The sequence below is a fragment of the Alligator sinensis genome, unplaced genomic scaffold (assembly GCF_000455745.1).
Source record: "Alligator sinensis unplaced genomic scaffold, ASM45574v1 scaffold1112_1, whole genome shotgun sequence".
Classification (NCBI taxonomy): Eukaryota; Metazoa; Chordata; order Crocodylia; family Alligatoridae; genus Alligator; species Alligator sinensis.
Genome location: NW_005842327.1, coordinates 50,090 through 61,866, shown reverse-complemented (window position 1 = coordinate 61,866; position 11,777 = coordinate 50,090). Strand labels below are relative to the sequence as shown.

At 38.2% G+C, this 11,777-nt stretch overlaps 1 protein-coding gene across 5 annotated transcripts in view; it reads right to left on the bottom strand.

The window, feature by feature from the left end:
* Positions 1 to 1,533: 1,533 nt before the first annotated feature.
* The window catches only part of FAM126A (family with sequence similarity 126 member A), a 40,764-nt gene continuing 30,520 nt past the window's right edge, over positions 1,534 to 11,777 (bottom strand). For 3 of the 5 annotated variants that reach the window (XM_006028584.3, XM_025210014.1, XM_025210016.1), the window contains one exon: positions 1,534 to 5,293. In XM_006028584.3, the coding sequence (XP_006028646.1) occupies positions 4,731 to 5,293 (563 nt within the window). In that variant the 3' untranslated portion in view covers positions 1,534 to 4,730. Of the gene's footprint in view, positions 5,294 to 6,280; positions 6,577 to 11,777 lie in introns of all 5 variants that reach the window. The other 2 variants (XM_025210017.1, XM_025210015.1) reach the window with 2 other exon arrangements.

Genomic DNA, 11,777 nt, shown 5'->3' with positions numbered 1-11,777 from the left:
CATGCACAAAAGTCCAGGGCATTGAGTATACTTGGAAGCAATGTGAATGGTCCAATTGTGATTTTTTAAATCAACTGTTCACCTATATAAGGAAGCCAGTGTTTTAAAAGTCTATTAACTGTATCCAAGACTACAGTTGTTAATGAAATACTAGATAAACACATTATAAAATATTACAGTATTTATGAAACGTATACAACATCAAAAAAATTCCAGTTTATTTCAATGACCAAAATAGTAAACACAAAGCAGTGTAAATTCATGGTTTATACTTTAGGAATGTAAACTCTACAGTAGAATGAAACAAACACATTTTACTAAGTAAAAAAAGTGAAATGTTGCATTACCAAAACAGAAGTGTCACACAACAAACTATGCAAAACATAAGCGTGGCATGATCATTTAAACCCAGGCTTTCAAGAGAAGACTGAACCAACTATGAACTGATGCAGTTATTCCACAGACTTGTGTGACTAAAAATATACATCTAGTCCACTGTTGCAGTCTTCTGGAAATAAAAACTTACAGAAATACAAAAGGCAATATATTATACATCTACATATGGCATTTAAAACCTCAAACTTTGACAAGAGAAATATGACAAAACTAAGTTAAAAATTTGTAAAATCTTTATACTACTCAGAAGGAGCCTGCTTGCATCTAGAAAGATTGCTAAAAAAACCCATCGGTATATTACTGTATTTTTCAGTTGTACGATCTCCAACTATCTAGCATTTCTTAATTCAGAAAAAACACCACATAACAGATCAAGACAAAATGGTTAGAAAGTACATGTTCTTTGCATAAAAATGTCCTGAAGTTCCAGAAAACAAATACCTGATTTCTATATAAAGAATTAAATAAAATACTTCCTGTGTTAAAATGTTATTTTCATAAAATACTTTAGGTTTTGTTAATCCAGCACTGGAAACATTTCCCTTTGTTTTTATGTAATGAGTTTACATTTAACTGTCGGCATTAGACATTTTCTCTTTAGCTCCAGTTATTCAAAAACTAATAAAAAACTCAAATAAGTTTCTCAAGTAATCCCTTACAGCTAAGGTAAGCCCCCGTCCTTCCCCCCAGGGGAAAAAACCACAAATAAAACTCCTCAACAACTGTCTTCAATGCAATATGTATACTGAATTTAAAATGAGCAAATGTTGCTTAATGGAACAATGGCTTCATAATTAAATGCATCAAGAGACTGCTAATCCAAAGGGAGCCACTGTCACTTGAATTCTACTTTGAAGACTAAACATACTAGAAAACACAAGCAAGTTATTGTATCAGGAGTGGCAATTTACCATGTTTCTGTTGCTTCACAGGCCAGGCGTACTCTTACCTGACAGTAAATGGAAGCTAACCCCATGGTAGCTTAGCCCCATTTCACTGAGGTACATTTCCATTTACCCCAGAAGAAAACCATGCACAGGACCACTTACCATGGAACTTCTGACATATATAAAATCCTTGCCCTCTTTGAACTTGCTGTAACTTATTAGTGTGCCTAACACTTCCCTACAAAAGAAATTTTAATGCATATTTGAACAACCATATACAACGTTAAAGAACAGTTATTCCTACTTTCCCTGTGCTCCATTAAAAACAAAAAAATAAAAAAAACAACCCATGCAAGAGTTCTATTTTTAAACCTATATAACAATAAAAGATTCTTAGGGTCATTTTCAGTATTATTGGGTGTTAGGTTCTGGAGTTATATAAAACATGATAAATGAATAAGCCTTGTAGGGTGTCTTTACACATGATCTGGGGTGGAGAAGGGGGCGCTTTAATTAGAGTGGTTCCTGGGACACCCGCAGCATCTCATATCTTCAGCATCCCACACTTTAAAATGACAGTGGGGGCACTTTAACAAAGCTTGTTTGACAAACTTTAGTTAAATCATCTCTGCCATTTTGAAGCAAGGGGGAGCTGAATATGAGATGCTAATTAGCATGTGTTGGAGCAGGCGTTGGGCACATGTTTATGAAGACAATGTTTGTGCATGTCGAAACAATAGCCCTTTCATCAATTAAACCTCCCCTTTCATCACACTTACTTGAAAAGCAGAAAATCTGATGTAAATTCAGTTGTGTAAATAGGGAAGTGGGTTTTATCATTTTATTCTAACATTTTTTCTTCCTATCATTAAACAAAACTGCCAAAGATAAGAACAACTGGCTGTGCAAGATAAAGAATAAACTGGTTTTATTTTAAGCAAATACCACCTGATCCATAGTGTTAATAATAGTCAACAGCTTTGTAAACATTAAGTTACCCACTTGTATCCTATGGCATTTTAGACACAATTCAAGAACTGATTCTATTAATTTATAAACTTTCCAATAAAATTACTACGTTTTCCCAGTACAATAATTTTTGGCCTTTCTATCAATACTGAATCTCAAAAAGTTTCACTATGGAGATAATTCAAAATCAGTCTCTAAAAAATAGAAAAGAAACAGTTTAAAATACCATTGTCTTCTCAAAGCTAATTCTTAATTAATACTGTCAGAATAAAGCAGAGTTTTCTTGGCATTAGGAAATTAAATACAAAGTTAACTTAAACAGGTATTTCAAGCAAAATGTTAAAAAAAAAAAAAGAAACACAAAACTACCCTATAGCTAGGAAATCAGATCAAGACAGCTAGTTCTACCTGTAAGAGCCAGCAAAGGGTCACTAGAACTTCCAGCAAGAAGGTTTCTTCTCAACATCCTGGAAGAAATTTCAGATTAAAAAGTAGAATTTCAAATCAGTAGCCATTAACTAGTTGTACCTCTGATTAGCTGCCTGTTATACTTCAGCCACTTGTGGTTCGAGTGGTTCGAGTGCTACGACCAAAGATCAACTAACATTTCATACTACACTACCCCCTCCACATCCTCTCACCTCTTCTTCCTAAAAGCTGCTCAGGAGAAAGACAGTATAATTTGGGCTCACTTAAATTTGTGCTTTAGTTTTCAATGATGAGAGAGTGGCATCACAAGGTAAAAATCAATTAGGGAAAGTCTACTAATGCTTTGGAACTTGCTCTGTGGTATCAGCACCCTTTATATTCTTGACTGTAGAAATCTGGCTGAGTGTAAATGATATGAATTATTCCTTCATTTTACCTGGAGGTGGGAGAGGGGGAAGACCACAACATTACACTATAAACACTCCCTTAACTACAAGGAGCAATTATTGCCAGCTTTTTCTTCTCCTCACTTGCATATACATTGTAATTATTAAGCGCTGTTAAAGCTATCTTAACATTACCTCTCACTACTACTATAGTTACCTCTAAAGCACATTGCTATTTTATACTTTAAACTAGCAAAATAATGGAGACACAGAAGCCTAAAAGTTCTAATCAGCAACAGTATAAATTTGCTTTTGTGCTTGCAAGATACTTAATTTGCGTACATCTTTTAACAGTATTCTTACTTTTAAGCACTTTAATTCCTTTAACTGGTTTGCTTGACTAAAAGCAAAGGCTATCAAGATCAATGTAAAAATGCTGACACTGCTACTAATGAACACATTTTCTCCAAAGTTATTTAAAAAAAGGGTCTGATGACAATGATGCCAAGCAGCAGCTTAGTGCCTAATCTTCATGATGTGCAATAACCTTGCATACTAGAGCATACTAGGCTGGAGGACATAAAGAAGGCAGAAGGGCAGGTAAGGGAGAACAATTTGCTCCTTTCACAAATTACAAGAAAAAACATACCTTTTTTGCACACCGATGCTGGAAATTAAGGAAAATTCAAGTGTGGCAATAGTAAAAAGTGAGAGACTATAATTGCCACCCAGAGAAGCAACTGAAATCTGCAGCTCACTCATCAAAATTGATGGAATTCTATATAAAGAATTTGTTAAAAAAACCCAAACAAACCCCCAAATTCCCAAAACACTCTTGAGCTAAAAATAAAAGCCCTATCCACAAAGTCCACTTTGAAGCAACAGAACAACAACTTTTTGTTTTTTGGATCAAACATATCTGTAAGGAAGACACTGAAGTCAAACATGAAATTCACTATGCTACCAAGTCACTTTTCTGATGGCAATCCTAGAGGTTACAGAACACTCCTGTCCACCAGAAGTTTGTTCTTCCATTGTATGACTTTTTAGACCACATTTCAAAGATGGGATTTACAAAGAAGCATCATGTGTGAAAAAATCTAATTTGCATTTTTTGATTTTGATTTCAGTGTGCGCAAGACAGAAATACAGTTTTTAAAATGTGGCCCACAGTTAATAACAGCAGCCATACTCCATGCAACAGTAAATTGAGGCTATAACCATTCATCAAAAGTAGCCCTCTCGCACTAAAACACTTTCTCTGGCATGGTTTGCCTTGTGGTGGTGTTATGATACAAGAGTCTTACAATGTGGTTCCAAACTTTCATTCCAAGATGGCGACCTTTCCAAAAGAAACTGAGCGGCAAAGAAGAAATTGCTGATGCTTGTTAACAATTGCAACTATAGGGGGTGTAAACTTAAAAAAAAAAAAAAAAAAGACTTAAACCACTTAAAGAGCTATTTCTACACTATTAACATTTTAAATTTAATAGAAAATAGCTAAGATTGCAATCTAGACTTTGTTACTGTCAAATTCGGGCTGAACTTTACAAGATAAAGAATGTAGGTATTTAGCATTTAAGAGGGGACCACACAAGGTAGAGAGGACCAACATTAGAGATTTTGTTAAATTCCTTTTTCATACTGACCAGTTTGTCAGACATCAATCAGTTGACAGTGTTATACTGATACTGGGAGGTCGCTGCTGATTTGATTGTTTGGGGACATCTGTTTTTTCTATTCCATAAATCAATTTATCTTCCTGCAGACTACATGCAGAAAACCTATTTACTTCTGTACCAGACACGCTACCACCACTACCACGGTTACTTGGAACTGCAACACCACTGACCTGCTCAAAAGATTTACTAAAAACTGTGGTAGTAGTTCTGGCCAAACTATGACTGCCAGGCTTAGGCAGCGATTGGCTAGTAGTTAATGTCAGTCTCTTTAAGGACAGAAGCTCTAGATTTTCACTCATGGCACGCTGAGTTTGTTTTCGAGACAACTGTTCTCTGCACACTTCTCCAGCACCTTCTTTTTCTTTTCCCCCAACTTTGCTTCCTCCAGATCTTCGCTGGCTCTTCCCTAACAGGATCTTGCTGCTGGTGTTGTTGCTGTTTGATAAGGCAGACTGGCTTGAGCTAGAAGTAGCCCTAGAGTAAAACCCTTCATCATTTTCAGATACTTCTATCAGTTCTTCTTGAATTGCTAGATCAGTATTATCTGCAGAATGGAACAAGGAAAAAAGTTAATTAAACACCTGACATTTTCTAACCATGGTTTGATTGTTTGATATATAGATATAGATATATAGAGATAGAGATAGAGATAGAGATAGAGATAGAGATATATAGATATAGATATAGATATATATATATATATATATATAAACTGTTAGATTTTTCTATTTTCAAGCATGAAGCCATAAAGCAATAGAGTATTGAACAAAATAGAAAGTAGGACACTTACCCATTACAGTGCAGAAAATGAATCATTATGATTTAAAATCAGAGCAAGTAAAGCTACATTTACTAAGCCAAGATGCATGCCCATATAATCTCAGGTTGTACTAATTTTGGAAAAAAACACACTCCTGTTATTCATGCAAATGATTAGGAACAGATTAGAAAGACACCACAAAGAACTAAGAAAAAAATCTAAATCCTATTATGTGCAAGTGCTTCTACTCGATATTTAGCAAAGCAAGTTAATTAGGAAGGTAGATGATCAATGCCCCAGAACACCCAATAAAGATCCTGCATAATTATCAAACCGAAGTGTGCATAGGTTTTAGGACTGAAAGGTCACGTCTGCATTATAAGTCTGGTGGTATAAGTAGGTTGGAAACTGTACACACTGTAGTATGAAAGTCCCAGGATCATAACAAGTATTTAGAGTGCTATACATTTTTTGCATTTGTTTGAAATAGCCCACCTCATTTACCTGATTGGTGGATCCTACAAATCCAACAAAACATGCTTAGTAAGCTTGAAGAATAGGAAATAAACACTTTGTCAATGCTGGGTCTCAGTGCAGTTTCCCCATTTTACATACATCTGCTTGCAACAAGCATGTCATCACTGTATGTGGCAGAGATTTTAAGAAGTTCTGTGTAATACATGCATCTGTGGTTATTAAAACATGCACATACAGTAACTGCATACCTTAATTCTCAAAACATGCAGCAGTGACCCTTTCAATCAAAGGTACCTGAGAGTGCAGTTACAAAGTGCTCAGCTAAAACTGCACTCTGCCAGATGAGTTTATTCCATCCTCCATCATTTTTCTTACAGATTTTTGCCTCCTGATTTCTGGTAAGGCTTTGCTGTCAGTTCTAGGATCTGTAGCTGTTTCCTGCACACCCTGTATATGCTGAACATCATTCTCTGCTAGTGCTCTGCTTTTTTCCCCATTCCCGGTTCTCTCTCCAGCCACATTTGTGACACTAATCTCAGGTATAACAAAGTTGCCCAATTCAGTAGCGTCATTACTATTCTCTGGTTGTTCTAGAATGGGAGATGGATAAGAAGGAAAAAAAAAAAAAAGAGTCTGAAACAAACACATGAAAACCATAAAATACAGAACTGGATGGCTGAAGTGTTATGAATTAAGCCAAATGTTTGCACATTAACCTTTTGTTAATTAGCAGTATTAGTAAGTATGAGATACTTGTCCATTTAAAAAAAATTAAGTTTTCCCCATGTTGCATGCCCTCATACATCCTAAAGTCTCTCCTCTCCATTCTCCATTTAAAATCCTGAAACATCATTATTGAATAGACAGAAGTCAAATATTTCAGACCTCAAAACTGAGTTCAAACGCCCTTTTTCCTACTATTCATTTTTATGACAACATCTTTGTGCAAGTGATACAATAAAGGAAAACTTAGTTTCTAAAGCTATTTTAAAAATAATCCTAAAGCATTACAATGTAGGTTCATGTCATATTGAATGAAATAGTTTGAATGCTTATAATAGTTGCCCATTAGCCAGTTTAGGAAGACAAGATTCATCTTCTTATCTAGGCCATTGTTTTGGTCTACATGCGGAAGGTCCTGACTTTGCTCAGTCTTAACTCTTGAATTAAGACTTTAAGAGTCTTATCTTTAGAGGCCTTTAACGAAGTTAACCTAAAAATGACCCTTAAGCAAACATCCCACATTCCGAGAAATCAAAACCTAGGAGCCTTTTAAAAGATTGGAAATAAAAGTCAATTCAGTGATATGGAAATTCCTCAAAGTAATTAAATGGTCAACAAAAGAATCTAATTACCAAGCAAAAGAATCTGTTGAGTAAGATCTGAGCCCAAATTTGGGAGTAGTGACAGGTTTGGGTAGGAGGGGCCCAAGACAGCAACTCACTCAATAAAAACTGTAACCTACTGTCCCAATTTTGAAGTAACCTCACTTGCAGAACAATGAAGGAAGAATTGCAAGTGTAGGCCGGATCAGACTGATCACCTGAACCACCCTCTCCGTGAACACGAATCTCTTAGTTCACGCTGAAGCCGCAGAGCACCCAAAAGGAACTGAAGGAAGGGGACTTAGTCCTATCAGTATTGAGGCCAGCCCATTGAATCGTATTGCTGAGGCGAGCCCATTGAACTGTATTACTGAGGCCAACCCATTAAATTGTACTACTGAGGAATGAAACCATATTTAGGTGTTTGGCTTCTCGGAATTCTAGGATTGTAAGTATATTATGAAAAATAATAGTATTGATTCAAATTTAACTTTTAGTTGTAATTGTAGTTGTTTTTGTAATACTAATTCTTATAGCATTGTTTGGGAAGCAAGTGCATTTGGAGCATTGTTTCTGATATATGTAGTTATTGTGTTCTTAATGTTTGCGGTATTTCTTAAAGCTAAGCAGTGTTATATGCATAGCAAAGAATTTTAAAATAAAATTGTGTTGTATGAATTAAGTGTGTAATCATTGTGAAATCGTGCAATCAACTAACTACTCCCCCAGCCAGCGCATCAAACGAATCAGTAAGTTGTGTGGGATTTTCTCTATTCCATAACCCACTAGAGACAGATCACAGATTCTGTTTTCAGTAAAAGTATGCATTGATAAGTGCCACAACTTTAATGTTGTGACCTGCAATGTTGTGACTTCCAGCTAAAAGCACCTAGCTCTCTCTCCATTCTTTCAAATGTGAAGCATTCTATTATGAAATCTTTCAAGCATATCAAATGTACATATTTTTCCATACACTTAATATAAAAACTGTTTCAGCGCTTGCTACCTATTAACACCGCATGTACAATGTGTGTTGATTTTCTCAGCTCCTTTCCTCCTCTCATGAGCTTAGAGAAATTCAAGCTTGATTTGTAATGTCCTCATTACTTCCACATCAGACTCATGTCAAATACCTAATCATTATCTCAGTGCAAAATTGAACAGGGGAAATTAAGCTGTACATAGAAACAGTTCACTGAAATACTGGTGAAGAATGGAAACTGATTAAGGCAAAAGTGATCAGCTTAGTTTCAGGAAGGACTAACTGCCTGTTTGTAGGGTGGAAGAGATTGCAGAAAGACAAAAACCCGTGAAAACCACAGCAAAAACATATGGGTCTTCATGCTTTAAATTAAAGCAGAAAATAGCAATTGCTCTGTTCAAGATATCATATTTGTAGAAAAGAGGAACCAGATTGCAAGGAGCATTATTTCTGAGTAACAAGAGACGGGAAGGTTTTTAAAACCAAGAGTGGTTTGTGCATAGAAAACTTGGTAGATAAATCCCTCCTTTAAAAGTTTATTGTTAAGTTATATTCTGATAAACAGTGGCCCACTCAAAACAGATGAAAGCAGTAGAGAGAAGAGAAAGTGAAAGCAAATGAAGAAGAACTTGTTAAGAGTCATCAGCTTTCTAAAACATTAATTTTTTAAGTCTTTTAGATTCAGAATTCAAAACATTTTCAGCACTGGACCTACAGACCATGAACTGCCTTTCTGGGAGAAGAGAAGCCACCAGGTATAAACTGACACTTGAATTGCCACATCTATACCATAAAAAGTAAACATAAGAAAAAATAAACTCTATACACAAATGAACAGTAGAATAATACTTTTGAGAATGATGAAGAATCTCTGATGTTCATCATATTTATCTTGATATGCAAATTAATGCTTTAAGTAAGTGGATCTTTCAAAATGTTCAGGATTAAGTACAGGACCTCAAAATTAATAGAGTTCTATAAGTGTGGATGACAAATGCTACAAATTTGAACTGCCATTAAACATGATGATTAAGTTGAAGTCATATCTGGCAAATGTTCATCTGTTAAAAGACAAGATCTTTGTGACCCAGAATCATCCTATTTGTTGGAAGAGATGTCTTAGGGCAGTCAAGTTAAGTATTGCAATAATTTACTGTAATGGTAAAGGATTTCCAGAAACACTGTACAGTAAGAGATCCCTTGTGCTTTCCATGAAAAAAAAAAATTCAGTGCCTTTCACAAAGTCCATGAGGCTGTCTGTATCAGAGACCAAACCTACAACTTCCCCTGCACTGTTCTACATGATTTGCAATGGCTGGCTGCCACTTCATGTGTCAAGTGTCTTCATTTTGTAACTACAGCAGTGAGTGGAGAATTTGAGTATGAAAAACATCACTACTAAAAAGAAGCGCTCAAAAACAGAGTTCCAGCAAGCAATGAAGAGGCTTGAAGAGAGAGGCAAGTCTGATTTCAATAGCTGAAGAAGGGTTTGAAATGGAAAAAATATTCTTCTTAAAAGCAACAAAGGGTGCTTACTATGATCATTTCAGGTAATAGAACTTTTTTGTAAAGCTGATACTATAGCCAATAATAACTGGAAAGCAACACCCGCCCACCCTAACCTTAACCAGTAAAGAGACAAACTGCATTTCAGCATAAGAAGCACATGGCTATATACTGTACTTAAGTAAAGTCAGCACACAGGTCCATTGTTGCAGTGTAAATACCTGCTTAAGCCCCCAAATTCCCCCCCAGAATCTCCTCAGTGGGCGTGTCTACTCGAGACACTTAACAATGAACTAGCATAGTTTAGTGTGAAGTAAGCATGTGTGTCCACATGAGCACATGTTTACTTAACAGTAAATCTCCCTAATCCTGAGTAAATTTGCTATCTCTAAATGCAAGTGGCAAATTTACTAGGCATTAGTAACAGCGCCATAGTGCTCATGTAGACACCTCACCGGAAGCCAAATCTGCTCCTGGTCAGCTGTCCACAAGGGAGTGTGAGATAGTCCCTGCCCAGGCTCCTGTAGCGCAGCCTGCCCCAGCAGGGGGCAGCTCCTGGGGGCAAGGAGCTATGTCCCAGGCTGCGCGGGGAAGCACATGCAGTCTGGAGGTGGCTGGGGACTGTCCTGTTTCAGGCAGTCCCCAGCCAGCTCCGGGCTGCACATGCAGACTTCCACAGGCAGCCTGGGGTTGACAGGGAACCACCACAGTAAGGGGCTGGCCCCAGCCCCATACCCCGATCAGGTGATCAAGGCATGGGGCTTAGAAAAAGCTGCAAGTGCAGGGCAGGTCCCAGCCCCCTGCCCTGATCTGCTCATAGGGCAGCTGTGGATCGGGGCAGGGGGCTGGGATCTCCCCCTCCCCTGCAGCTCCTCCCAAGCCCCATGCCTCTGATTGGGAAGCCAGGGCCAGGAGCACCCTGCTGCCAGGGCAGGGGAACGTTTTCCCCGCCCCAGCTGCAGGCAGCCCCCTGGGGCCAAAAGACAGCTGTCTCCTGGTGCTCCCATCCAGCCTCTGGACTAGCATCCAGGGGGAGCCTAGAGCTTCCCCTGGTGGCGACAGAGGCATATTGCAGGCCTGCAGGGAACTGGGAGTAAATATGCTCCGTAATCTCCGCATGTATAGACACCTACCCAAAAACCCTTACTGTGCAGCATTTTACTGCACAGTAAATCTAGGCTGGAGTAAATGCATGTGTAGATGCACCCTCTATAGCTAAAACAAGCAGCTCGTGTATTTTAACTGTCTCCAATACACAAAGTAATTAGGCATGGGCATACAGCCCATTTTAAGTGCGTAGTCATTACTGTGACAATGCATCAAAACCCTCAGTCCCTGAACTAAGCACAACATATATTTAAATTTCTAGTTAAGAATTTGCCTATTGGTTTTAAATGCAAGTATACGCATTTTTCAGACTTCAGGTAAAATGTAAGAACCTTCTCTCCAAAAGATAGATATAATAAAAATTTAGAGCTGTCAATTAATTGCTCTTAATGGGCGCGATTAACATGTTTATTTTTGCGTGAATTTTTTAAACTCGTGTTAAATTGCTGCTGGTGCTGGGTGGAAAACAGCCCCTTCCCTTTGCTGCTGTTGGGCTACACATACACACGTGGTCAGCAAGCAGCCAGGCAGGGTCCTGGCAGCAGATTTAGCAGCTGGATGCAGGTAAGCATATGGAGAGTGCAGGTCTTGGAGACTGTCTAGGGCCATGGTGGCAAAACCGTGGTTCGTAAGCCACATGCAGCTCACCGTCATGGTATTTGCGGCTCTCCAGAAATTGTGCAAAGCCCTGTCCCCTTCCCCCCAAGGTGGTTCCAAGGGACAGAGCAGCCTGACACCTCCTGCCACTCCGGCTTTCCCCACGAGGAGCATACCCCAAGCCTGCCCTCCTCCCTTCTTCTCTCCCTCCAGAACTACCAGCTCAGTCACCAGGCTGCCGGGGCGGGGGCTGCAGCCACACTGCTTACCTTGG